General features: G+C 35.0%; 1 protein-coding gene and 1 pseudogene across 1 annotated transcript in view; both read right to left on the bottom strand.

Moving 5' to 3' along the window:
• Positions 1-26,043, bottom strand: part of CPD (carboxypeptidase D) — an 82,727-nt gene that overhangs the window by 3,674 nt on the left and 53,010 nt on the right. The window contains exons 8-20 of the mRNA XM_063110462.1: positions 25,494-25,603; positions 16,298-16,400; positions 15,677-15,819; positions 14,083-14,252; positions 12,424-12,747; positions 9,841-10,036; positions 7,468-7,603; positions 6,301-6,432; positions 5,351-5,446; positions 5,181-5,245; positions 1,780-1,911; positions 1,049-1,234; positions 526-625 (exon numbers count right to left, since the gene is read on the bottom strand). Of these exons, the coding sequence (XP_062966532.1) occupies positions 526-625; positions 1,049-1,234; positions 1,780-1,911; positions 5,181-5,245; positions 5,351-5,446; positions 6,301-6,432; positions 7,468-7,603; positions 9,841-10,036; positions 12,424-12,747; positions 14,083-14,252; positions 15,677-15,819; positions 16,298-16,400; positions 25,494-25,603 (1,893 nt within the window). The remainder of the gene's footprint in view (positions 1-525; positions 626-1,048; positions 1,235-1,779; positions 1,912-5,180; positions 5,246-5,350; positions 5,447-6,300; positions 6,433-7,467; positions 7,604-9,840; positions 10,037-12,423; positions 12,748-14,082; positions 14,253-15,676; positions 15,820-16,297; positions 16,401-25,493; positions 25,604-26,043) is intronic.
• Positions 17,469-21,361, bottom strand: LOC134389511 (histone deacetylase 2-like; annotated as a pseudogene).

The following is a 26,043-nucleotide window of genomic DNA, read 5'->3' as shown; positions in this document are numbered from 1 at the left end:
CTGGATCTTGGAAAACAGAACTGATATAAGTCAGGTCCTAGGAACTTCTGATCTTCATATAAGACAAATCATTCATTCATTCAACAACTCTTCATTAAGACCCACTATATGCCAATCATGGTTCTAGGCTCTGGGGATATAGATAAACTCTCTGCTCTCTCAGAGCTTATGTTTTAGTGTGAGAGACCAAATATAGACAAATAAATGAATAACTATATAGTATGTCAGGCAGTGATAAGTGCTATAATAGAAAAAAGCTGGATAGACATAATGATGGGTATATTTTAGCTAGGGTGATCAGGGAAGACCTCTCTGTGGAGATGACGTTTGAGTACAGACCTGAAAAAGTGAGGGGGCAGGCCATGAGAACATAGGGGGAACAGTGGTCCAGGAAAATCATGTTTAGATAAGGAGACATTAGAAGAAAAGTGATTAGCTCTAGGTGATTATGGAAGCAATGCACTCTCAAATTGAAATGTGAAGACTGGTTTTAACTTCAACTGCTAAAAATTAAAATTTCTTTACCTGATACGGTTACCACAAGCTCCCTTGGTAAACCAAATATCCGGTTATCTGCATCAAAGACTATTACCACAGAACTAGCTGCATCATGATGCACAAAGACCTAGAAGAATAGAGTGCAAGAATTATGAAAAAGTTTACTTAAAGTATACTATACCTCTGCTACAGTCTTAGGGTCTGTATCGCAAACCAAGGAGATGATTCATTGTCATATAAAGTATACAAAATGCTATAAAATTTTCCCTTTTGTTGCTAAAGGATAGAAAGATAACAAGATATCATAATCAAGAGGTGGTCATACTTTTTATTTCTTTATTCCCTCAAGCTTTCTAACAAGACTTTTAAAATAAAATGCAAGTATTGTTAAGAATAAGAATTGGGCTGATGGTTAGCACAGTTGGTTAGAGCACAGTGTTATAAAACCAAGGTCAAGTGTTTGTATCTCCATACCAGCCAGCCACCAAAAAAAAAAGAATAAGAAAAAAGAAAAAGAAAAAAAAGATACTACCTAATTTGAGTTTCTTACCTGTGAATGTTGTTGCTGGTACCCATCAGCAATAGCATTGATGTTATGGACACCTGGAGCCAACAGTATATGAAAATAACCTCCCTCTTTTGTGTGTACCTTTATTCCTTCATTGAGTACAATAACTGCTTTAGAGATTGGTTTTCCAGTCTTGTCTTTAACCAATCCATGAACTCCCTTGTGAACCTGAAAAAATGTTTAAAATATAAATTTATGTTTTCATAATGCCAGATATTCTAGAGGCAATAGCTGGAGGCAAAAACAAACAAAAGCCATACACACAAAAACCCTGTAAGGCTGGCTTATTTTTCCCTCCCCACTGACTCTGACCTTGTTTGCTACTCATTCGATGCTTCAAAGTCATAGAGATGGAGATAAGAGAAAAGAACTCTGACATAGTGTCAAAGCCTAAAGAATTAGAATCCAAACTTCTAATGCCCTGAATGATTTCCTTCCCACCATAGTATACTGATTCCATTAACTGTGTGATATTCAAATTAAAGAAACTGCAACATCTCACAAGGTCAAATTACCTACCTTACAGCAAATTACAGATATGTGAATGCATGGCCTCTATTTAGGCAACATAAAATAAACAAAACTTTCCATTCCATGTAAACTTAAAATAAATAATATACATTTTTGGTAAAAGATTAAGACAATGTTTTGATAAGGGTTTTCACTGAACATATTCCTGGAAGTTTGCTTCTAGTTAAATGGGAAAGACTCACCTCCACCAACATGCTAAGAAGAGATCTTTTATTTTCTGCCCACAAGGAAGGGAGCTGTGCTGCACCAGGAAAGTAGCAGCAGCTTGTGTACACTGTGATTTCTGGACAATGGCCATAGGTGACACTATAATCCTGGAACATAAAGTTCAAAACCAAATGTAGGAAAATTAATAAGAAAAAGTAAGAATGAGGCTTGTAATACAACAAATGGAATAAACAGAATAAAAAGTAAACCTGGGTGATGTAAACAAAGAATCTATAAAGTATTTTACAGCAAATATAAATAAATCACTCTGTATTATAAACAGTCACAAACATGACAGCTCCTAAAAAAGCCCTTAAAGACAGGGACTATATCTAATAACACATTTTTATATCTCCAGTGCTTACCACAGTGTCTGGTATATAAAAGGGGCTTATTAGGGCTTGCTGAATAAATGACTGAATGAATAAGTACATGTACAGGGCTAGCTTCCCTCTGAATGCTGGAACTTCATTGTTGTTCTTGGAGCTCTGGAGGTAGAAGAACAAGCACTTGCCTTCTAGTATGCTCAACCTGGAGCCTGCTGGTGACAATACCCACTGCCTTCAATATAGCATTTATCAGACATAGGAACTGCCTGTGTGGACAGGTTTAAAAACCTACCTTACCCCCCAAACTTGTTCTTTTTCCTAATTTAGTTAATGGCATTAACTCATTTTCTCACATAATCATGAAATCTCTTGTCTGTGACTTCTTTATCTAACTATCATCTATAATTTGCCAAATCCTGGCAATTCCACCTCTATAATACCTCTGAAACTTCATCCTAGATGTTACTAATCTAGGCCCTTATTACTTCTTTTCTAAACTACTACAAATGAGCCACCCTGTACCAGTCTCTCCTTCCTCCAAACTATCTTAACCCACTGTTAATTTTCCCATAGCACAGCTCAGATGTCACTATATCCTGCTGAGAACCTTCAGTGGCTTACCATCCCTTACTGAAACAAAGCATTCAAGGCTCCAAACTCCCTGTCCATTCTTCTGCTGTTCTCCATTACACCCCATATTCTAACTAAACTAGAACGCTTACTGACCTCTGCATACTGCTTCCTCTTTCCAGAATGTCCTTCTTCATCATCTCTGCATTCCAACTGCTATCTCCTCTATAAAGAGGAGACTGCATCTCTGACTAGGTATAATTTTTTGTCTATAAATTCTCACGGCATGTAGAGAGTTGCTCTCTTCTAGATCAAAATCAATTAATTCTGTAACACAGTTGTTGGTACAATAGGCCAGAGAATACATTTTATTTATTATTAATACAGCAAAGTGCCTGAGACATAGTAAATTCTTAGTAAATAAAGGAGTGAAGGCAGGCAGAGATGGGAATAAAGTCAATTTTCTGGTTGCACATGTGAATGGAATGACCAGCTAGCCACCCATCTGCTAACAACTCCTGCCTAATTTGAAGTGGATGGACAACCAATTAAAATGCTGTCAGAAAGAAATTAAAGACCTAAATAAGTGGAAAAACATACTATGTTCATGTATAGAAAAACAACATTGTATAGATGTCAAAACTATCCAAAGTGGTCTACAGATTCAACACAAAATTCCAACAGCCTTTTTTGCAGAAAAAGAAAAGCCAATCCTCAATTTCAAATGGAATTGCAAGGAGCTCAACCAAAACAATCTTTAAAAAGAACAAAGTTGAAGGACTCACCCTTTCCTATTTTAAAGCTTAATAGGGCTGGCCAGTTAGTTCAGTTGGTTAGAGCATGGTGCTGATAACACCAAAGTAAAGTGTTCAGATCCCCATACTGGCCAGCAACCAAAAATAAAACAAAACAAAACAAAACGAAAACCACTAATACAAAGCTACCGTAATCAAAACAGTGGTACTGGCATAAGGATAGGCATATAGACCACTGGAATAGGATTAAAAGTCCAGGGATAAACCCGTATATCTGTGGTCAATTGATTTTTGGCAAGGGTGCCAAGACCATTCAATGGGGGAAAGAATAGTTTTTCAACAAATGGTGGTGGGACAACTGAATTTCTACATAGAAACAAATGAAGCTGAACTCCTACTTCATACCATATAAAAAAATTAACCTGTACTGTATCAATGACCTAAATACAAGAGGTAAATCCATAACATCTTTAGAAGAAAACATAAGGGTAAGTCTTCATGACCTTGGATTTAGCAATGGATTCTTAGATATGACAACGAAAGCATAAGCAACGAAAGAAAAAAATAAATTGGACTTCTTCAAAATTAAAAACTTTTGTGCATCAAAAGACATGAAAGTAAAAAGACAACTTACAGAATGGGAAAATATTTGCAAATCACGTATCTGATATGAATTCAAAATCCAGATATACAAAGAACTCCTACAGCTCAAAAAGAAAGACAAAAACCCAATTTGAAAATGGGCAAAGGACTAAACAGATATTTCTCCAAAGAAGATATACAAATGGCTAATAAGCACATGAAAAGATGCTCAACATCATTAGCCATCAGAAAAATGAAAATCAAAACCACAATGAGATACCACTTCACACTACCAGGATGGCTATAATAATAATAATACTAATAAAACAAAATAATAAGTGTTGGTTAGGATATGGAGAAATTGGAACTCTTGAACTTTGCTAGTGGGAATGTAAAATGGTGCAACTGCTGTAAAAAGTTTGGTGCTTCCTCAAAAAGTTAAAATAGAATTAAAATATGACCCAACAATTCCACTCCTAGATATATGCCCCCAAAAGTCAAAAACGGGCTCAAACATAGTTGTATGCCAATGTTCATTGCAGCATTATTCACAATAGGCAAAAGGTACAGACAACCCAAGTATCCATCAACACATGAATCAATAAACAAAATGTGGCATATGCATACAATAGAATATTATTCAGCCATAAAAAGGAATGACATACTGATACATGCTACAAAATGAATGAACCCTAAAAACGTGCTGAGTGAAAGAAGCCAGACACAAAAGGATAAATATTTTATGATTCTACTTATATGAAATATCTAGAATAGGCAAATTCTTAGAGACAGAAAGTAGATTAGAGGTTACCAGGGGCTGTGGGGAGAGGGGAATTAGGGAATTATTGCTTAGTGGGTACAGCATTTCTGTTTAGGGTAATGAAAAAGTTTTATAAATAGATATGGTGATGGTTGTACAATATTGTAAATGTAATTACGGTAACTGAATTGTACAATTAAAAATGGTTAAAATGGCAAAAAAAAAATATATATATACTGTCAGGTTAATCAAGAGCTGTACATGTCAGGAAAGCCATGAAGCAAATGCCTTTCACTTTGCTATATCAGAAAAATCACCTATTCTTTCACTTAATGGCCAATATTCATAATTCCATTCTAATTGTGTCCTGTAAAGCATACCTTCATGCTGCCCAGGTGACTGTGCCATTCTGCTCCACGCATTACTCCCCCTGGAATATTCTCATCTATGAAAGTGTTGAGAGATGTAGAGTCAAGAAGACCATAAAGCAAGAACCCGGCTCCCACAAAAACAACAATAATAACAATAAAAGGGTAGGGAAAATACCTACCTGATTTATTCGGGCAACTGGGCTGACCCATGTGCATCGATGGATGATTATTTGCATAAAGAGATGCCAAATGCTTCAGAGTCTCTTTGTTTTCCACTATAAAAAGAAAAATTCAGAAGTCAGTGGAGAAATCCAAAAGATTTTTCTCCAAGTTCAACTTCACAGATACAAGTCATCTTCCTCTCCTCCTAGTAAATCTTGTACCCTGCTGAAATTTACTGAGTAGTTATTATAATTAACTAAATGGTTTTTGTTGTTGTTGTTGTTGTTGTTGTTTTGTGGCTGGCTGGTACAGGGATAATTAACTACATGGCGTTATTCATCCCAAGATAATCAGACTAAGAAGACAAACACCTTCTTTACATTAAAATGTACCAATGCTGAGTTTACACAACAGGGTACCATACTAAAATACAAATTTGTTTTTTGGATGTTTTACCACATTTTGGGGCAACTGTGGCCTAATAACAATATTCCTTGGAAGCTGAACTGAAAACAACTCAAACTCACTCCATATACTATGACCTAACAGAGATTAAGCAAGTAACTATTTAACTCACCATAAGGTACATAAGGTACAACCAGTCAGTCAAGGTTTAAAGCAGAGAAGGGCAATATGAGTTTCTTGAGGCAGGCACTGTGTCATATTCACTTTTGTATTCCCAATATCTACAGACATAATAATTGCTCAATAAATGCTTGTGGACTAAATTGAACAGACGTGACAAGATGTCTAGACTCAAAAAAGGTAGGCTTTCCTTAGGTCTGACCTCCCTTCTCCAAGTAACTGTTTGAACAGCTGATGCATGTACAAACTTCTTTGGTTGGCGATTTGTTCATGGAGTGTGCTCAAATGCTCACTATTTACAAAAATTCAGAAGGGACATTACTTAATTGGAATTTCCTACCTAAACTTAAATAGTATATATGTGAAACAACATTCTACATACCTGTCTGTACTGGCTTGTCATATGGGTATGTCACCAGCACAGAACCACCATCTAAAGCAACAGAAAGACTAAAGTCCTGTTTTTGAATCAAATTTTCAATGATGGCTTTAGTCTCAGGCTGGGAGGCATTACCTAAAAAAAGAGAAAAATCTAATATAAAATATCAAGTTTTAAATTTTAGTGTGAGTATCTAAGAAAATATTCTCTACTTAAACACAATCAAAACGCTAACTGACAAAATTTGTAGATAAGTATTTTATTTCTAGATATATTCTACAAGGTAAGTTATTTGCAGTTTTATATACTTCAGAATAATATGTATATATCAATGACTCTAAGCAAGTTTAAGGAAATTCTTACTGGGAAAAAAAAGAGGATGGACATATCCTGCTTTAAAAAATAATTTAGGGAATATGTAACCTATCCTTGAAATAAAATAAGATTTTCAGAAAGCACAGTGTTTTCTGAAGCATTGTTTGCAAGAGCAAAAAATCAGAAACTAACTAAATGTTCATCAGTAGAAAATAGTTGAATAAACTAGAGTATTGCTATATATTAATGGCATATTAATAAGAATGTTAGAGATCTGAAAGTACTAAAATGGAAAGATGTCAATGATATATTCAACGAAAAAAGCTGTTACAGAATAATACATATAGTTGATGATACCATTTAAGCAAATCAAAAATAGGCCCCGCTAAATCAACATATATATATGTCGTGTGTGTCTGTGTGTGTACATACAAGGATACTTCAAAGAATTCATGGAAGGATTCTTATTATCTTTTAATTCCATTTTTCCATGAGCTTTTTGAAGTACCCTTGTATATGGGAGGGTAGAGAGAAAGAGAATACACATCTCTACATAATTAGTGAAGGAATACCCCAATATTATTATTCTTTTTTTTTTTTTTTTGGTGGCTGGTTGGTACAGGTCCCCCAATGTTATTAATGGAATTTCTATGAAAAAAGTTGAATTATTTTGCAAATGAAAAAGGAGCAACATTCAAAAAATTTTCTGGATGTCTGTATTTATTTGTACCTCACATTCATAACCTGGACAAAAAAGTGCCCCATTACTCATCTACAAAATAAGATCAACCAGTCTCCTAGCAAGGAGAAAGAATTATCCCCAAAGTACTTTAATAGTCTAAAAATTGGTCTTACTTGTGAAGTCTGTATCTAAGTCTTTGCCACGAGCATTTGTTTGTCCTGTCTTTGAAGTACAGTCTTTTTCTTGTGCTCTCTCTCGCCCATCTGGATTTAGAGAAGGGACAATCACAATCCTAGTCCTGTCAACCAACTAAAACAGAAACAGAAATCAATGAGTTTAATTAGCTCTGTATGGAACCAACCAGTACCTTCCAATGACTCAGACAGAAAGTCTTCATTGTTGTTTTAAGCAGTGAATTTGACAGGGAGAACTAAAAAAATAAATAAATAAAAAGAAAATAACATTTTCTCTTGATCCAAATAAGTTAAAAAAGAAACAAAAACCTATTGTTGTTCCCAGAGACCTTCTGGTGACTTAAAACAAGGGTCAGAAACCACTCCATGCAGGCCAAATCCAGACTGCTGCCTGCTATTATATATAAAGTTCTACTGGTACACAGCCACACCCATTCATTTACATACGACTAGTTTTGTGATATGATGGCAGAGTTCAGTGGTTATAACACAGAACATCTGCCCACAAAGCCTAAAATATATATTTTCTGTCCCTTTACAGAAAGCTTGCTGACCATTGGCTTAGATCAATAATAACGGTAGGACTATTCTTGATTAAAAATTGGAATTTATACCCTGACAATTATTAATGTACATCTGGAAACAATAAAACAGAAGAGTTGAAATCAGCATGTCAAAAAAAATGAGATGAAGTATTTATCTTAACCATAATAATTTCTCCTCCAGATGATCCATAGGCATTAATATCTACACATATGGCATGAACTAATTTTTTATATACTTTATCCTACATATTTCTAATAATAGTAAATCAGAATAAGTGATCCCTGGTTTATTTACTATGGTAAAATAGTCTATAGAGTGAAAATATTTGAGACCCCTTAATTCACTGATTCTTAAACTTCTCCCTTGGTGGAGATGTTTTTCTAAGGCACACCTTGGGCTTCACCACAGGTCTATTGAATCAGAATCTCTGGTGATAGGGGTCTCTGAGCATGTGTATATTTTCTTAAGCTCTCCAGGTAATTCCGACCCTTAGCTCAAAACAAATGGCAATCTTAAGTGATCTAGTCTTATGAGTTCAAGTCCAATTAGACCAGTGAGACAAATTCCTGTTAGGTGTTTTACCTAGGTATATAGTCTCTTACAACTTTAAGACCAGTAGGCCAAATATTAGAATAACCTAAGGAGCTTCTAAAGAAATCTTGATGCCTCTGGGGATGCAGCCCAGGCATGGGTATTTTAAAAAGCTTTCCAGGTATTTCCAGTGTATAGCCAGGGTTGGGAACCACCATCCTACATACTCTCCCATTTTAAAAAAGAACAAAAAATGTCTTTGAGATACTTCTTGCAGCTCACATGAAGTCAATGAAATTTGCTTTAATGAAGATGGTAAAATCATTTTTCATCAAGTCTGATTTAAGCACATCTCACCTAATCACATATGTCCCTTCTGATCCTAATTATGACATCAGTTCTTTCCAAATTTCTTTTGGAGGAGTCACTATGGTATAACAAAGCTGCATGGGGCTTTAGAATGAGACACGCTTGGGTTTAAATTCCAGTTTTACTAGTTACTAGCTGTGGGACCTCCTATAAGTTAACAAATCTCTGCCTCAGTTTCCACATTCATAAAATGGAGATAATCATTATTACAGGGTTAAGGATGAAATTAATGATGTATATAAAGTACCCAGCATAGTATCTGGCACACAGTATGTATTCAACAAATATTAATTCAACAGTGCCAATTAGTGAGTGTTTTAGAAGGATGGATGCACTCTTTTCTTCCTTTCTCTGAGACAACACAGAATACATTGCTTAATCATACATGACCAAGCCTCTGGATCAAAATTCTTTTCTGTAGTTATGGATGGCTCTAGCAGACAATGTCACATTGCTTCTTCTAAAATCTCTTAGCAGCCACGATGTCTAATTTTTTTTATGTATTACATGAAAAGAAAAACTACGTCTTTTACTACATTTTTCACAATAGTGTTCTAGTTATAAGTAACTGAGAATAAAGGTTCAAGTTAGAATGTACAGAACAGTGAATAAAGATTGAAAGAGTAGCTCGGCTATTAAATAAAGGAGTAGAGAATTGAATGTAAATTTTTAATACTTTTTCTACCATGCCTCTTGATATATACAAAGAAATACAATTAGAAAGACATATGAACAATGAGTATATACAAAGATCATTCATTTTTAAAGAGTACAGTTTATAATGCATTAAAAGTGCCTCTGTGTGAAATCTAACAAGAAATTTAAAAGTTTTAAGTGGTGCCCTGCTATCAATGTATCACTGAGGTTTTTCCTTTTAAAGCATGTCAAAACAGGCTATTCTCTTACTTGGGTAACAGCTGGGTTCTTTTTGTAGTTCAGGCAGAGAAATTCTGCCAGAGCCAAAAGCAATTCAGTTCCAACTGGAGCATTTCCATGGATACCAGCAACAAAACGAATCTTTGGTTCTTCAGGCTCAGATATGTTGGGTTTATTGGAGATTTCAAGGGACCAAATGTGACGATATTCAGCGCTCTGTCCCAAACTTTCAAAAACCAGAAACAAAAATTCAGCAAATAATCAATCACTATGTTAATGCCGACTTACGGGCTTTAAAAATAGAATTCTCACACCATCTTCACAATATTTGGCCTATCTTCTATAATCTACACTATTATTTAGTTAATTTTTTTTTAAATTAACTCAATTAATTTTTTAAATTTATTTTTTATTGAAGCATAATTGATTATATATACTTGTGGGGTACAAAGTTGACTATCAATAGTTATATATAATATGTGACGGTCAAATCAGGATAGTTAGCTTACTCAATTTTTTATTATGGAAGTATTTACATATATGTGAATGTGAAGAACCTCCTTTTTTAAATCTAAGTTAATCATGTAAATAAGATATTTTATACTTTACTATAAACACAACACCAGTTTCACAGTAAAAATAATTCAATGAAAACAAAGCTATGGTCAAATGCTCTGCTTGCCCAAGAGCTCCAAGCTTAAGGCTTATTTCTTTATTATAAAGGCAGATTTACAAGATTTACGTAGAAAATATATATTAGCATTAAATTGAAAAGATTAATAAAAGAGAAAAAATTTTGCTTTCTCATGATGCTATTCATTCACGCCTATTGGTATACCACCTAAAACCAACTTGTGCCCCACCACTGGCAGGTGTGCTATATTTGGGGGCAATATTTAACTAAAAAGTACACCTTGAATAAGAAGGTTTAAAAAAAATCAAATGAACTAAGTAAACAGGTGCAAAATAATGTCCAATTTTGGATTTATTTTAAAACAATAAAGTCTATAAACTCTTTTTTTTTTTTTATATGATCTTAGCTCTAGGTGTTTTGTCTATACCTTTTATTGTGTTGAAGGAGTTACATTTTGTTCCCAGTTTTTTTTTTTTATTTTTTATTTATTTATTTTTTTAATTTTATTTTGTCGATATACATTGTAGCTGATTATTGCTCCCCATCACCAAAACCTCCCTCCCTTCTCCCTCCCCCCCTCCCCCCCAACAATGTCCTTTCTGTTTGTTTGTTGTATCAACTTCAAATAATTGTGGTTGTTATATCTTCTCCCCCCCCCCCCCGGTTTGTGTGTGTGTGTGTGTGTGTGTGTGTGTGTGTGTGTGAATTTATATATTAATTTTTAGCTCCCTCCAATAAGTGAGAACATGTGGTATTTCTCTTTCTGTGCCTGACTTGTTTCACTTAATATAATTCTCTCAAGGTCCATCCATGTTGTTGCAAATGGCAGTATTTCATTCGTTTTTATAGCTGAGTAGTATTCCATTGTGTAGATGTACCACATTTTCCGTATCCACTCATCTGATGATGGGCATTTGGGCTGGTTCCAACTCTTGGCTATTGTAAAGAGTGCTGCGATGAACATTGGGGAACAGGTATACCTTCGTAAAGTCTATAAACTCTATATGGCACTAAAATGGATGATATTAAAACCTGAACTAGGCAGAAATATTCAAGAATCAGTTGAGGAAGAGAGGTGATTGGTACTACCAAAGTAAACTTCACTCTTTGCATCTGTGAACATTATAAATCAGAATTTGAGAGGCTAAATTTCCTGGTAAAATTAAAAAGACCAATGAAGAGAACAAAGTAAGAAAGTAAAAAAAAGGCTAGATAATGTTCCTTAGGTATGTGATAGTGAGCTGTAAGCTCAGGGCAAAATGTAAAGACTCTACCTACAATAAGCAAACCACAGAAATCAATAAATTATGGAAATAATTTTGGAGTAACTGTAACAAGGCCTACAGATAATCTATAATGAAACAGTGCAAGTGAGGCAGAGAAGGCCCAGGAAGTAAAGGAAAATGTTGTCTCAGCCATCAGTTTTACATAAGCCAGTACTGAATACTTCCCTGGGACCCTCAATCACACATGTCCCTAAAGCTTCAGGTATCAGAGACTGTGAGTAGAAACTACAGCATAGGAAGTGATGCAAACAGGCTTCGTTTTCTAATTTGAAAGAAAAGGTTACACATGATTCCTGACAGGTGAACTCATAGTTCCAAATTCCTCCCTTGCCCCCAGCAAAATAAAACAAACTAAGCGATATTTATTTAGTCAGAACACGGATCTGAAATCAATCAAAGTAAGCATTAGGAAAAGTAATTTTACATTTCCTGGATGCACAGGCTATACACTGGTAATTGAACAAGTAACTCTCCAATGTTCCTCATAAAAGTTCTCAAGATTCATTATTAGAAAGATCTCCAAGCAAATAATTGTTGCAAAATAAATAAGGTCTTTATAGGTAAGGTCTCTATACATTCAGCTCTCAAATATTTCTAAATAAATTACAAAAACTATTCAACTGGCTAATGCTGAACACACCCTCGTACCAATAAAAGAAAGAAAAAGAAAGGCAGTAAGAAGGTGGCACTTACTTGGTAAGATTTGTAATATGTGGATAGTTCATTACAAGTCCTCTCAGAAACTCTGATAAGTCCTTGTATGAATGGTATCGATAAAGAGCCAGATTTGAGGAGGACCGTAACATGAGGCTTTCTAAACCATTCTCAGCTGAAAGGTCCTTAATTAAAGTTTCAAACTCTTTAGTAGTTGGATCACTGGCTTCATCAGTACTGGTGCTATCCCCTTTTCCTTTCTTTGATTCATTGTTTGAATCTGTTGAGGATCGAATAAGTGTGAAGTTGACCTGAACAGCGCCTTCACTTTTTACGGTCACATTCTTAGTAACTGGATTATACCTATAACAAAGGAGACAGATCAGAACCACATTTATTCAGCTGGACCACCCAAGCCCTGAGAGGATAGAGGTGTGCAGAGAATACGTGAATCCTTGGGATAAATGTGGTGCATCTTCCTAAAGAGTCAAATTTTTAACTTTTGGTAATGTATGATTTTTTAAAACACTAACAAAGAACAGACATGGGTATACTGTAAAATCTGAATGAGTTTTTAAAATAAATGTATGATTTTAAAAGAAAGTTTGTGCTTGCAGTGCATATCCCCATGTCTCCTGGAATATGAGTTCACTTGTCTTCCATTTAGGTATATGCATGGAAAAGTTTGAGAGGTACTGAATTGGTATATTCTGTACCAAACACATCATTGTTGCCTATTTCTCAGATACCCTGATGCTTTAGTTTATCCAATACTCTGCTAAAATGAGAGAAAGACAGAAAAGCCTTCATTACTCATGTTCTAGCCTATCCAGTTATGGATCACTAGATACTTGAAAAACATTTTTTAAAAAAAGGTAGTAACCATAAATGTGTTCATGTATTTACCCTTACTTCAATGAATATTCAAACTAACTCTTCAGAAATAAGTTAGCCAGTCGGGGTGGAGGGAGGAAATATAATGAGGTGACATCTATACTTATCAAATAAACTTATTAGAACACTACAAAGAAAACTACAAGAGGGTAAAAATGATAAGTTTCAGATTAGACAGTTAGGTGGTTCCAATTCTAAGCTGTTTGTAAAAGAGGGAGAAGAGAATTAGGTGTTTCATTTTCTCTTTTTTAATAAATCTTTGTGGAAAAAAACCCTGTAAAAAAGATGAAAATGACCTTACTTAGAGAACTAGCAATAAAGAGAATATTTCACTGAAGCAAGAAAGCACATGTACAACAGTAAAAAATGAATGTCTGTGAAAAAGCTTTAAAAGACTTTTAAAAGGGTACAAATGCATAGTGGCATTTATTGGATAATATAACTACAAGTATGCAGAACAGTTTTTTTTTTTTTCCAACTAACAGGCACTTCCCAGTATTACCAATAGAGAAGAAAATCACTATGTCATTTACATCTAGACAGGGGACAGGTGATCAGAGAAGAGGAGGGTAAAGGAAGCCACTGTTTAAAGTGCATGATTTCACAGATTTCTTACATTTGACAGTTCAAGTAATCACTCTGCCACTCGAGGAGAGTCAAAGGTGTAAACAGCTCTAAACTTTCCAACATTAAACTTGAGGTTGCTTAGCAGACTTTCTAGGACTTTCTGGTAATAATCCTCCAGAATGGAACCATATTTGTCTTAACCCCCAACACTCAATTTCAAAGCACTCAGTCACTCACCCTCGAGCAGATGCTGTGATTTTATAAGTTCCTGGAACCAAGAGACGCCAGTAATCTCCAGTTTTGTAAGTAGTCACTGGATGATTAATTTCAGCAACACTAATGGTGGCATTTAATATACCCCTGCCATCCGTGGCATCTAAGACAAATCCTTTGACACCCTGATGAACCTAGATAAAGTATAGACACCCAGATTTCAATAGTAAAGACCATCATCTAATTATCTTGAGAACTTATATCCAAAATAAAAATTGTTAATAATGTAAACAAATGGAACAAACAGGAATTTAGGAGTTCAGAGTAAAGCTAAATGTAAGTACTCACTAAACAAAATATTTCTGTTCCTGAAGGCTAACTTTTCATAGGCTAGGTTTGTTTTTATCTTGAAGAATATAAATAACACTGTTCAGCACAATTCTGATGATTTCGGAATCTAGGACATTCTAAAGAAAACAGGCCTGGGCTCATCAAAAAGGAAATGTCACTTTTTAAAAATGGAAGGACTATTCTAGATTAAAGATACTAAGGAGATAAAATAACCAAATACAATGCATGAATCTTGTCTACATCCTGGTTCTAAAACACAGCTATAAAATTACATTTTGGGGACAAGTTTGGAAATCTGAATATAGAGTAGGTATTAGGCAATATGAGGGAATTACTGTTTATTTTCTTAGTTGAGATAATGGCATTTGTGGATGATATGCAAAAACAAATCCTTATTTTTAGAAGACAGATGCTGAAATATTTCGGGGTAAAATACCACAACGCCTGTAATTTATATTGAAATAGTTCAGCCAAAAACGTGTGTGTATACTTTACATATAAATAAATAAAGCAAATACAGCAGAATGTTAAAAATGTTAACTTTAGGTATAGGAGAGTTTATCAGCTAGTCTTGTAGCTTTTCTGTATGTCTAAAATTTTTCAGAATAAAATCTTTTTAAATATTAGTCAACTAGGCTGGCTGATTAGCTCAACTGGTTAGAGCACAGTGTTGTAACACCAAGGTTGAGGGTTCAGATACTGGTAAGGGCCAGCCACCAAAAAAAAAAAAATTAGTCAACAAACAGCCTTTATGCCTCACCACTCAGGAAAAGAAAAAAGCAGAGATATACTGGCACAAAGTATTAGTCAGATTATCCTAATCAACCTTTGGCATAGTTCTTATAGTCTACCTATTGGCCACCATGCATATCCAAACAAAAGGAAATAAATCATTTTATAATAAATCACTGACAATAAGAAAAAGAATAAATCACTTAACAAATGCTTAGCTGTGTGTCCAATTTATGTTGGCCTTTTATAAGGACAGGGTAAAAAGCGATCACTAACCATTAAGAGCAAAACATCACTACCTTGTTTAATCATTTTCTTCAACTCTTCCCTGTGTATACAAATAAAGTCATTTCCATTCATGAATTTTCTAGATAAATATACTAAAACAATTGAAATAAACAGACTGGTTAAATATACTAAAACAAGTTGGAATTTGAAAATGTGTATTCTCAAATCACTACATGAAAACCACATGTAGACACAAAAGTCTTCGTGCTCTTGGGAGAAATTTCATACTTTATTCCTCAGTAATCACCTGTTTCATAAACTGAATTAGAGATCTTCGATTCTGTTCCCAAAATTTTGGCAGATCTTTCTCAAGTGGATATTTCACACAGCCTAGTTCAATAGTCACTTCAAAGCAATTTGTTTGTAAATAGTTCCAGTCCTGCATACCCCCTAAAAGGATAAAAGATTAAATCAGTCACTCTGAAGAAGTTCTAAATAGCTCAGATCCCAAAAAGTAAGCAGCATTCACAGTAAAGAGCCAAATTCATCTGTATCAGCATTGACTGAAAAACAATATGTGTTCACGTGAGGGTTCTTTGATGCTTGTGGTACAGGCAAAACACCTGTACTTTCATGTTCAAGAAGAACTCAAGTGTACCTTGCACTCTTACCTATTAACACATGTAAGGTTCTTTGCAATAGACACTAGTAAAATATAACACTTTCATCAATGTTTAGTGCATTATCCTTACTCAAAACCAAAGTGCACCAAGTGTAAAAATAGTTGAAAAGATTAGTTGAATGTTTTAAACTAAACAACATTTAAAAAGAATGATTCTTCCTCAAAATTAAAAGTAACAAGCAGCACCATCCAGGGGAGTAAAAAAAGCTATCAAGTTGTAAGGCCTAGAAATAAAATCATCTTTACCTGGGACATTATACCAACTAGCTCCATTTGTTATTCCATGAGGAAAATATTCATTAGGATACATATTCTTGCAAGGTCTACCTTGATACATCTGCGAATTTTCCTAGGGGGAAAAAAATTATAATTTGTATTTGTTTTTATCTGCATTAAAAAACACTGGAAGAATATAGGAAAATGATAAAAGTGGCTACCAATAGGGTGTGTGAGGGGGTGAAGGTGGGAATAGGGTGGACGGAGCCATGGGAAGCAGTGAGATTTTTCAATGCAGAGCTTTTTATGCCATTTTGATTTCTGGCTATGTGCATTTGTGCTCTGTAAGAAAATATTGAAGACTTCATTTATTACCTGCAATTATAAGTAATATAAAACCCATCCCAACCCCTTTCTAACAAACAAACAAATAAACAAACAAACAAAGGTCTGCTCATATTCATACTTTTGTTAAATGCTTTCAAGGAGAGCTTAAAGTCCAGAAGAGACGATACACATACAATGTAGAGTAAGCAGCTTTCCCTGACTTCCACGGGGAATTAGATGGATCCTGTGCCTTGACTGCACTCTGAACAATAATCTTCTTATCCTATTACAACTGGTTGCATGCACCCTTTTCTTCCCTTATAACAATACACTACTCCTTGAAATAGTGTCTTTGTGTCCTCAGCATCTAGCCCAGGGACTAAGCATGCAGTATATGTGCAATTGCTTGTTCAGAGAAGGGTAAGAAAAACAGGCATTCAGGCACGAATAAATGCTTATTGGAAGCCAGAGGAGAGAAAAATTACTTCTGACTAGAGTGGCAGGGGAAGTTTCCTGGAAGAAATTAAACTCTGAAAGATCGTCAAATCTTAATTTCTCTCTTTTGGAAATAGAAAGATTGAAAAGTACAAACAAGTATGAAGATAAAAATAATAATTTCCCATTTTACCACTACTGAGAATTAACCATTTAACTTTAAAATAAACAATCCCCTTCCAGAAACTTAATATACCCAGTGTAGGGTTATGATCCCACCACTCCTAATGAAATAAAAATAATTATTTATTTTCCAAGTAAAATTTTTTAATACAGATGATTACAAAAGATGGAAAAAATCGGCTCAGAAAGGCCAATTACTTCTTTAGTATTTTCTCCCTTTTTAAAAGGTTCCCTGAAATTGGTGAGACTCTCATATTCAAGGATTGCTGAGCTGTTCTGTTTTGGCTCCTTTGGTATCTGTTTTTTTCACCACTATTGTTCTTGGATTTATCTACTTCCTTAACATCTGCTTTTTTGTCCTCTGTTTCCTTCTTGTCTTCTTCGATTCTAGCTTTCTTTGTTCCTTTCTACTACGACTTCCTTCTCCTTCATCCTCAGAACCTGAGAACTCTTCATCCCAAGCTATCTGCTTGTCCAATGCTTGAATAGAAATTCTCTCATCTGGATTTTCTCCACCTTCATCCCCACTGTCTTCATGAACAGCCTCTTCTGGAATAACTCGCATTTGGACACCAGGTGCAAGAGGTAACATGCGCAAAATTTCAAACAAATGGTTTTATCTTTTCCATATATTCTGGAGTGTTCTGGTTTGTCATGTTTGAAGGACTAATATGCAGTTTGAAGTCTGGTCCAAAATACTCAAAATAATCATCATATGGCAACGCACCGGGAATCTAAAAATCAAGGGCAACTGCAGTCTCATACGTCCAGCAGTGAGCAACATTACAAGCATCAATAATGATAAGGTAAGAGTTTTTACAACTTCTACACATTTAGCGTCACCTTTGACTGTTAGATTGAAGCAGCCAAGCCTATCACCAGATGAGTCTGCACCACACTGTAATACCACAGCGCTAGGTTGATACACCTCCATCACTTTTGAGATAATTGGTTTGAATATCTGCCCATATGACTCATCATCTACATCATCTCTCATTGGAAAATTGACAGCTTAATATTTGCCTTTTCCAGCACCAATATCCCTTAAGTCTCCTGTGCCAGGAAAGTACTCCCCATATTCATGGAATGATACAGTCATTATATGATCTGTTATACAAAAAGCTTCTTCAACACCATCACCGTGATGGATATCTATATCAATATATAAGACTCTTTGATGGTAATTTAGTAATTCAAGGATGGCAAGTACAATGTCATTAACATAACAGAATCCTGATGCTTCTGATTTCTTGGCATGAAGTAATCCTCCAGCCCAGTTAACAGCCATATCAGTTTGTTGTACGTATAACTTCACAGCCCCAGCAACTGAGCCACCAGTTGAGAGCTGACCAAACTCAAAGAGTCCATCAAACACTGGACAACCTTCTCCAACATTAAATCTCTGCATCTGCTTACTATACTCAGACATGTTATCTGGTCTTATTGACTGTAGAAATTTGATATACTCATTATTGCGGTATTTTGTCATTTCTTCAGCTGTGGATTTATGGGGCCTATATATTTCTATTTTTCTGTATAAACCATAATTTAACAGCAAGTTATGGATCATGTGGATTCTATGAGGTTTCATAGGATGATCCTGTCCATAATAATAATTTCCAATATTGCCATCATAGAAGTAGACTTTCTTCTTGCAGCCTCTTGACTATGCTATGGGCTCCCCGGCCACCAACACCTCCCGGCTCTGGCTCCTCCTTCTGCTGCTGCTGCTGCTTCTGCTGCAACTCGCAACTCGGCAGGAAGAGAAAGGGGATGGGGTGAAAGTGGGGGTGGCAGTTCCGTGGGGAAGGGCAGGTCAGAGGGAGGAGAGGAGGGTAATGCCAGGATGGCTCGGTACTGCCTGGCCAAAGGACCAAGAGCCAAAACTATTATTTTAAATTACTGTAACAATTGTATACATGTTCTTTTGCTTTCTTATTTTCTACTAGAGACTTGCACACAATCTTCTATGCCTCTATATCTTCATTTCCATCAATATCTGTCTATCCACCTAATTATATATATATGTGCCACTGTTTATTGGACTAAGATATTATAAACATGTATTAAAAAAACTAAAAGATAAATTTAAAAATATAAACAGAATTTCTAATATATTCTTCTTGCGTCTTAGTGGACCACCTAGTGTAAATCCCACTCTGGACATCACAGTTCTAGGCAATAACTATTAACATTTTGACTGCATTCTCAGAGTAATAACGAACCAGTGAAGACCTCTCAAGGAAGGGTGATATGTGAAATACTCATAGCTCTGCAAGATTTATTCTGATAATAATGTGGAAAATCTATCAAAGCCAGAGAGACCCATCAGATGCTAACAAAATAATTCAAGTGAGAGAGATAATGAGCACATGACTGTGATAGTTTGATTTTACTATGTGCATTTTACAATGTCCTTTAATCCTAACAATAAGTCTACTTTGATAATTTTTTTAAAACCTAGTTAAATTTTTTAAAGCAAACAGTCTGACAACTTAAAGGAGGCGGGTATGGGTGTCTAGTCTCGGTCCATAAGTAAACAAACAAAAAAAAGTGTCTAAAAGTTATATGCCAAGATATTAAATAACTGGTGATCTCTAGGTTTCTTCTTCCTTTTTTTTTTTTTGTCTTGTCTGTATTTTCTAATCTTTTAAAAATAACTTTCATTATATGAAATGATTTTTAAAGAGGCATTTCCATACTGGTGACAGGTAAAGCAATTAGATGTAATTTCCAAGGCAGTGAAAATAGCTATGGGCGGACTATGGAGGAGGAAAAAAAGAGTAAAAGAGAAGTCAATAAAAGAAAAAGAAAGCAGAGCTCTCTATTAGACAATATGATAGAGATCAAGGGAAGAAAATAAACTTCAGAGGTTGAGTAAGTAAAAAAAACAGACTTCTGGTAACACTGGAGGGGGCACTTCATGGTAAAACAATGTAGGCAGAAGACAGATTACAAGAAACTGAGGCATTAAGAGAATAGTAAGGAAGAGGAGACAAGTAGAGACTATTCACTTTTCTTTCTTCTTCTAACCTATTCTGAGCTAATTTTAGACTTGCAGAAAAGTTGCAAAAATAGTATAGAGAGCTGTGTGTACCCTTGATCCAGCTTTCCCTAATGTGAGCTTACATAACCACACTACAATGATCAAAACAAAGAAATTAACTCTGGTATAATACTATTAACTAAAATAAACTATTCTTTTTTTTTTTTTTTTTTTGTGACCGGTAAGGGGTTCGCAACCCTTGGCTTGGTGTCGTCCGCACCGCGCTCAGCCAGTGAGGGCACCGGCCATCCCTATATAGGATCCGAACCCGCACTCTCCCAAGTGAGCCACGGGGCCAGCCCTAAAATAAACTATTCTATTCAAATATCAGTTTTCACACTAATGATTCCTTGAAATTCTCTATTCCTTGATCTCTGTCTCACTGTACAGTAGAAAGCTGTATTTCACTTTCACTTAACTAAATTCACTGAATTTCATTATATTATACTTAAAATATAATAAGAGTTATTGTAGAAAGATTAGAAAAAGCAGGCAAGCAAAAAAAAAAAAGAAAGAAAGAAAAGAAAAAAACCCATACACCTAGATATCATCAATCACTTAACATTTTGGTATGTAACTTTCAGACCTTTTTTTTTGGCATATATATGAACTAAGAATGGATGGCCCGCCCTCAGTCTTCTTTACATTCTCAGAATCCACTTTATTGAGAATATAATTCATTCACCACACATTACCCATTAATAGTGTACAATTCAATAGTTTTTGGTATTCAATGAGCTGTGCAACCATCACCACTGTAAATTTTAGGATATTTTCATTACCCCAAAAAGAAACCCTGCACCCATTAGCATTCTCCATCTCTCCCCAACCTCTACCCCAAGCCCTGGGCAACCACCAATGTATGGATTTGCCTGTTCTAGACATTTCATATCAATGGAATCATACAATATGTGTGGTCTCTTGTGACTTTCACTTGGCATGTTTTCAAGTTGTATCAGTACTTCATCCTTTTTTATGGCTGAATAATATACCATTGTATAATTTTGCTTACCATTTATCAGTTTGTTTATCCATTCATCAGCTGATGGACATTTGAGTTCCTTCTGTTTTTGGCTAATATGAATAAATGCTACTACGAACATTCGTGTAAAAGTTTTTAAGTGGTATATGTTTTCATTTCTCTTGGGCACATACCTAGGAGTGGAATTGCTGGGTCATATGGTAATTCTATATTTAACATTTTGAGGAACTGTCAGACTGTTTTCCAAAGTAGTTATACCATTATACATCCCACCAGCAACATATGAGGGTTCCAATTTCTTCAAATCTTTGCCAACAGTTACTATTTTCTGTTTTAATTATAGCCATTTTACTGGGTGAGAAATGGTACCTAATTGTTTTGATTTGCTTTTTCCTGGTGATTAATGATGTTGATCATCTTTTCATGTGCTTGTTGGCCATCTTATATCTTGTTAGGAGAAATGTCTATTCAGATCCTTTACCCATTTTTCAATAGCGTTATTTGTCTTTTTATTATTTAGTAGAAGAGTTCTTTATATATTGTAGATATAAGACTCTTATTAAATATATGATTTACAAAAATTTTTTCCTATTCTGTGTGTTGTCTTTTTACTTTCTTGATTTTATCTGTTATGGGTTGAGTTGTGTCCTTCAAAAAAGATATATTGAAGTCCTAACCCCTAGTACCTATGAAATGTGACATAAGTTTCTGTTGTCTTAAACCACCTAGTTTATGGACCTTTGTTACAGAGACCTAGTAAACTAATACAGTATCCCTTGTAGTAAAAAAGTTTTTAATTTGGATGATGTACAATGTATCAATCTTTTTTTGTCACTTGTACTTTTGATGTCATATCTAGGAAACCAAAGTCACAAAGATTTATTCCTATGTTTTTTCCTAAGAGTTTTAGTTTTAGCTCCTACATTTAGGTTTATTCCATTTTGAGCTAATTTTAGGGTATGGTGTGCAGAAGAGGTCTAGATTCATTCTTTTGCATGTGGATATTCAGCTGTCCTGCCACCATCTGTTGAAAAGACTATTCTTTGCCCATTGAAATGCCTTAGTGTCTTTGTCAAAAAAATCAATTGACCATCAATGTGAGGGTTTACTTCTGGACTCTCAATTCTTTTTCATTCATCTATATGTCCATCCTATCCCAGTACCACAGTGTCTTAATTGCTGTATCTTTGTAATAAGTTTGAAATTGGGAAGTGTTAGTTTTCTAACTCTTGTAATTTATTCTTCATTTCAGAGATAATTTTATTTTTCTCCCATTTCTTTCCTAAGTCCTATCAACTTTTTTTCATTTCTCCCTGTTTTTCTTTTTCCATTTGTTTTTATTTTTTGACTGTCCGAGTTAAGGCGGTTTTTCATATTTTCAATGCATGTTTGGGTATATTTAATATGTTTGGAGTGCCAACTTACAGTTTTCTTCTGTGCCTTGATTGTTTTTTGGTAGTGGTAGGGTTTCCTTGGTTTACATGTGTGAAATTTCATTTCCTGATTTTCTGCAAATTCCATGGACTTCATTTTCCTCTTGTTCACTTCTATAACACTGAACTATTTTACATGATTCTCAATTTAATGGTGCCCTTTTCTTCAGTCTAGCCAATTCCAGGTACTTTAATGTGGTTGTTTAGTTTGTTTTATTTGTCTTGGTGGTAAGAGTAGAGTTGTAAGTCCTCTGATTTTATAGTTCTTTTCTTTCTTGTAGAACCCTACATTTCCCCTTCATCATCTAATTGCCATAAGACACTCTTTTTTAAAAAAATTTTTTTAGCCTTTTTCTCCCTCTCCCAGAAGCTATGAGTTTGGAAGATTTCCCTTTAAACTCTCTTGTGATTTTAAATTGTGCTTATCCCTTTAAGTTGCACCAGATCCTTTAAGTTTCATGCATTTTGAAATCTCTTTCCTGTTTTCCAGTGCTCTCATCTGCCAAGTTACTAATTTAGTATTTTCGGATTTAGGATATATATAATGTTTGGTGGTCATTCCAAATTCCCTTTAGGCATGCCCTTTACTATCCCCCTCCCCCCTTTTGTCTTCTCCACAGGTTTCTTGGTATGCTTTTCCTCACCACAAAGCCTTGCAGTTGGGCAGAGAGTTGGGTGTGAGTACATGATAGATCATGCTGGGATTTCTTGATTTTTTTTTTCTTTTTACTCACAGTTATTTTATAGTTTCAGGATCTTTTGTAATGCTAAGGGTGTGGTTTTATGTAGAATTTTGGTAGTTGTAAAGTAGTTTTGTATGGTTTGAGGAAAAATTGAGAGAGGTTGATTATTACATAGCCATCACTATTTCTGGCTACTTGGAAGTCTCCCATAACTATTTTCTTTTGAGAAGTTCGGAAGCATAAAGATAAAGAAACTTGGAATGGTACCTTTATAGGTGTTTGTTAAGGTTAATGGAAAATCTTATTTTTAGGTAAGCTGCTTACTGGCCAAGAAAAAGGAGGCTGTGAGTAAAGACTGAGGATTTTAATTATCACCTTTTCCATTTACAACAGAAGACATGAAGACACAGATGCCAGAGGAGGAAGGATGTAGTGCGATCAAGAAATGGAGGAGAATAGGGGTGAGACTCAAATAAATAATAATTGAGAAGACACAATCTGAATTAACTGACATCAGATTACTCAAAGTTCCACTTTAGTTCAATGCAAAGTGATCTACTGAGAATAAGAGGGGTAGAGCTGGGGTGAGGAGGCTTAAGTAGAGGATAAAGGCATAGAATCACTACAGTGGGAAATAAACCAGGGAGCCAAGCAGCAAAACATGAAATATTGCCAAGTAGGATTGAGGGCTCAGATGAGGCTAGAGAGCATACATATGGAGTTTAGGAAATTCCCATAACTGTATGACTATTCTAGGCTATACTTGTAATATTGGGATGGGGACAAGAGATGGTGGTAATTACTGTGGACTGGACACTGGTGAGGCAGATGTCAAGAGAGTGTACAAGATCCTTCAGAGTATCACTGAAAAGGTATGTCCATGTGTCCAGGCTGGGTAGAAATGTGAATCAAATCAAAAGGTTAATGCTCTAAGAAAATAAAGAGAAGCTAAGGAACTAGAAGTCACAATGGGGGTGAAAAGTGGAATCATTAGAATGAACACAGAATGTGATGGAATATATGCAAAATCTGATCATTTAATTTTGATTTTAATGGCTGGGACAGTATTCATTCTTCTCTTATTACTCCATGTATGTCCCTCCAAAATATATGCCCAAACAGAAGGCAACAGTTCTTTAAGGTGAACTAAACAGCTGTACTTCTCTATCAGGAACTCTAAACAATCTCACAAGGTCTATTTGTAGAGAATGAGACAGTGGAATGATAGAAAGCTGTGATTAGAGAGCACAGAGTTGCAGTAATAATCTTCATTATCTATAACCAATTAAAGTCACAAGCTGGGTCCACAGAAGACCAAAAAGTGAAACCAACAAGCCTAGTTCCCAAGCTCCAACTTTTAACATGTTTTCTAAGAACAATTTTTAAATGAAATTTACACACACACACACACACACACACACACACAAATTTTAACACTTCTGATTGTAAAAGTAATCCACATTCATTATAGGAAGTTGAGAAAATACAGAAATTTCTGCCTGATTTCTCTCGTTATATATTATTACAGAATCTTAAATATTTTAGACCAGGGGTTGGCAATTTTTTTTCTGTACAGGGACAGATAGTAAAAATTTTAGGCTTTACAAATGTGAAAGTCTCTGTCGCAATTACTCAACTCTTCTTTTTTCATCTACTGAAATAACTGCAGGGTTTTTCTTCTTTCGTTTGTTAATACATGAATTGCACTGACTTATTTTCAAATGTTGAAAGAGAAAGCAATAATAGTATGACTATGGCTGTGTGTCAATAAAACTCTATTTACGAAAACAGGAGGTAGGCTAGATTGGGCCCCAGAGCTGTAGTTTGTCAGCCCCACACCTGAGCCTGTTTTACAGGGCTTATAACTTAAGTATTTGTCAAATGAAATAAACTAGTGTGCATATGTTCTAGAGACTGTGCTAAAAAACATAAATAAAAAGCTAATGGAGAAAAACATACCATTTAAAAAAATATGGTAGGAAACAGAGGAGAAAACACCCCAAGGCTGACTAAAAAGAGTCACAGAAGGTTTAATTAAGAAAGCACTTGACCTATGTCTTGAAGGACTTTATTTTAAAGCATTTTTTTAAATGAAAGAATTAATTTTATAGTATCTTATGTTCAAACATAAGCTTACCTTGGAATAAGAAAGTGCTATTTGTTGAAACACAGCGTCATCTGGTGATTTACTATATGTGGCAAGTCCTTGTTCATCATCATCAAAAGGGTAGTTAACTACCAAAGAGCCTACAAAGGAAAACAGGAATATGTATCATGTTATGTGTTTCAAGATGGATCACTAACATAAAGTGAGCATTTCATAATACTGCCAGAAAAGGGAAACCAATAACGTTTGCCAAGGCTAATTTCCTCAATAGAAATGAAAAATACACTCATTTCCTCAACAGAAAATCGAAGTGGATAAGTGAGAAAATAAATAGCTATAACGACACCTAAAGATTGCCTTAACTAGAAAGGTCTTGGGAATTTACCTGAATTTACAGGTGTAATTCACATGTCAGAGCAGAAATCTGAAGGTAAACAGGTATAATTTAAACAACTTTCCTTTTATAATGTTTAGGGTCAGAAAAACTAAGCAAAATTTCATACTTTTTCAGTAAAATTCAGACATTTTTAAGGTCATGAAATTTTAAAATAAGAAGAGACCTTGAGGTCTAACTAATCCA

This window comes from Cynocephalus volans, chromosome 10 (genome assembly GCF_027409185.1).
Source record: "Cynocephalus volans isolate mCynVol1 chromosome 10, mCynVol1.pri, whole genome shotgun sequence".
Taxonomy (NCBI): Eukaryota; Metazoa; Chordata; class Mammalia; order Dermoptera; family Cynocephalidae; genus Cynocephalus; species Cynocephalus volans.
Note: the sequence above shows the minus strand (reverse complement) of the source record. Positions and strands in the feature narration are given on the sequence as shown.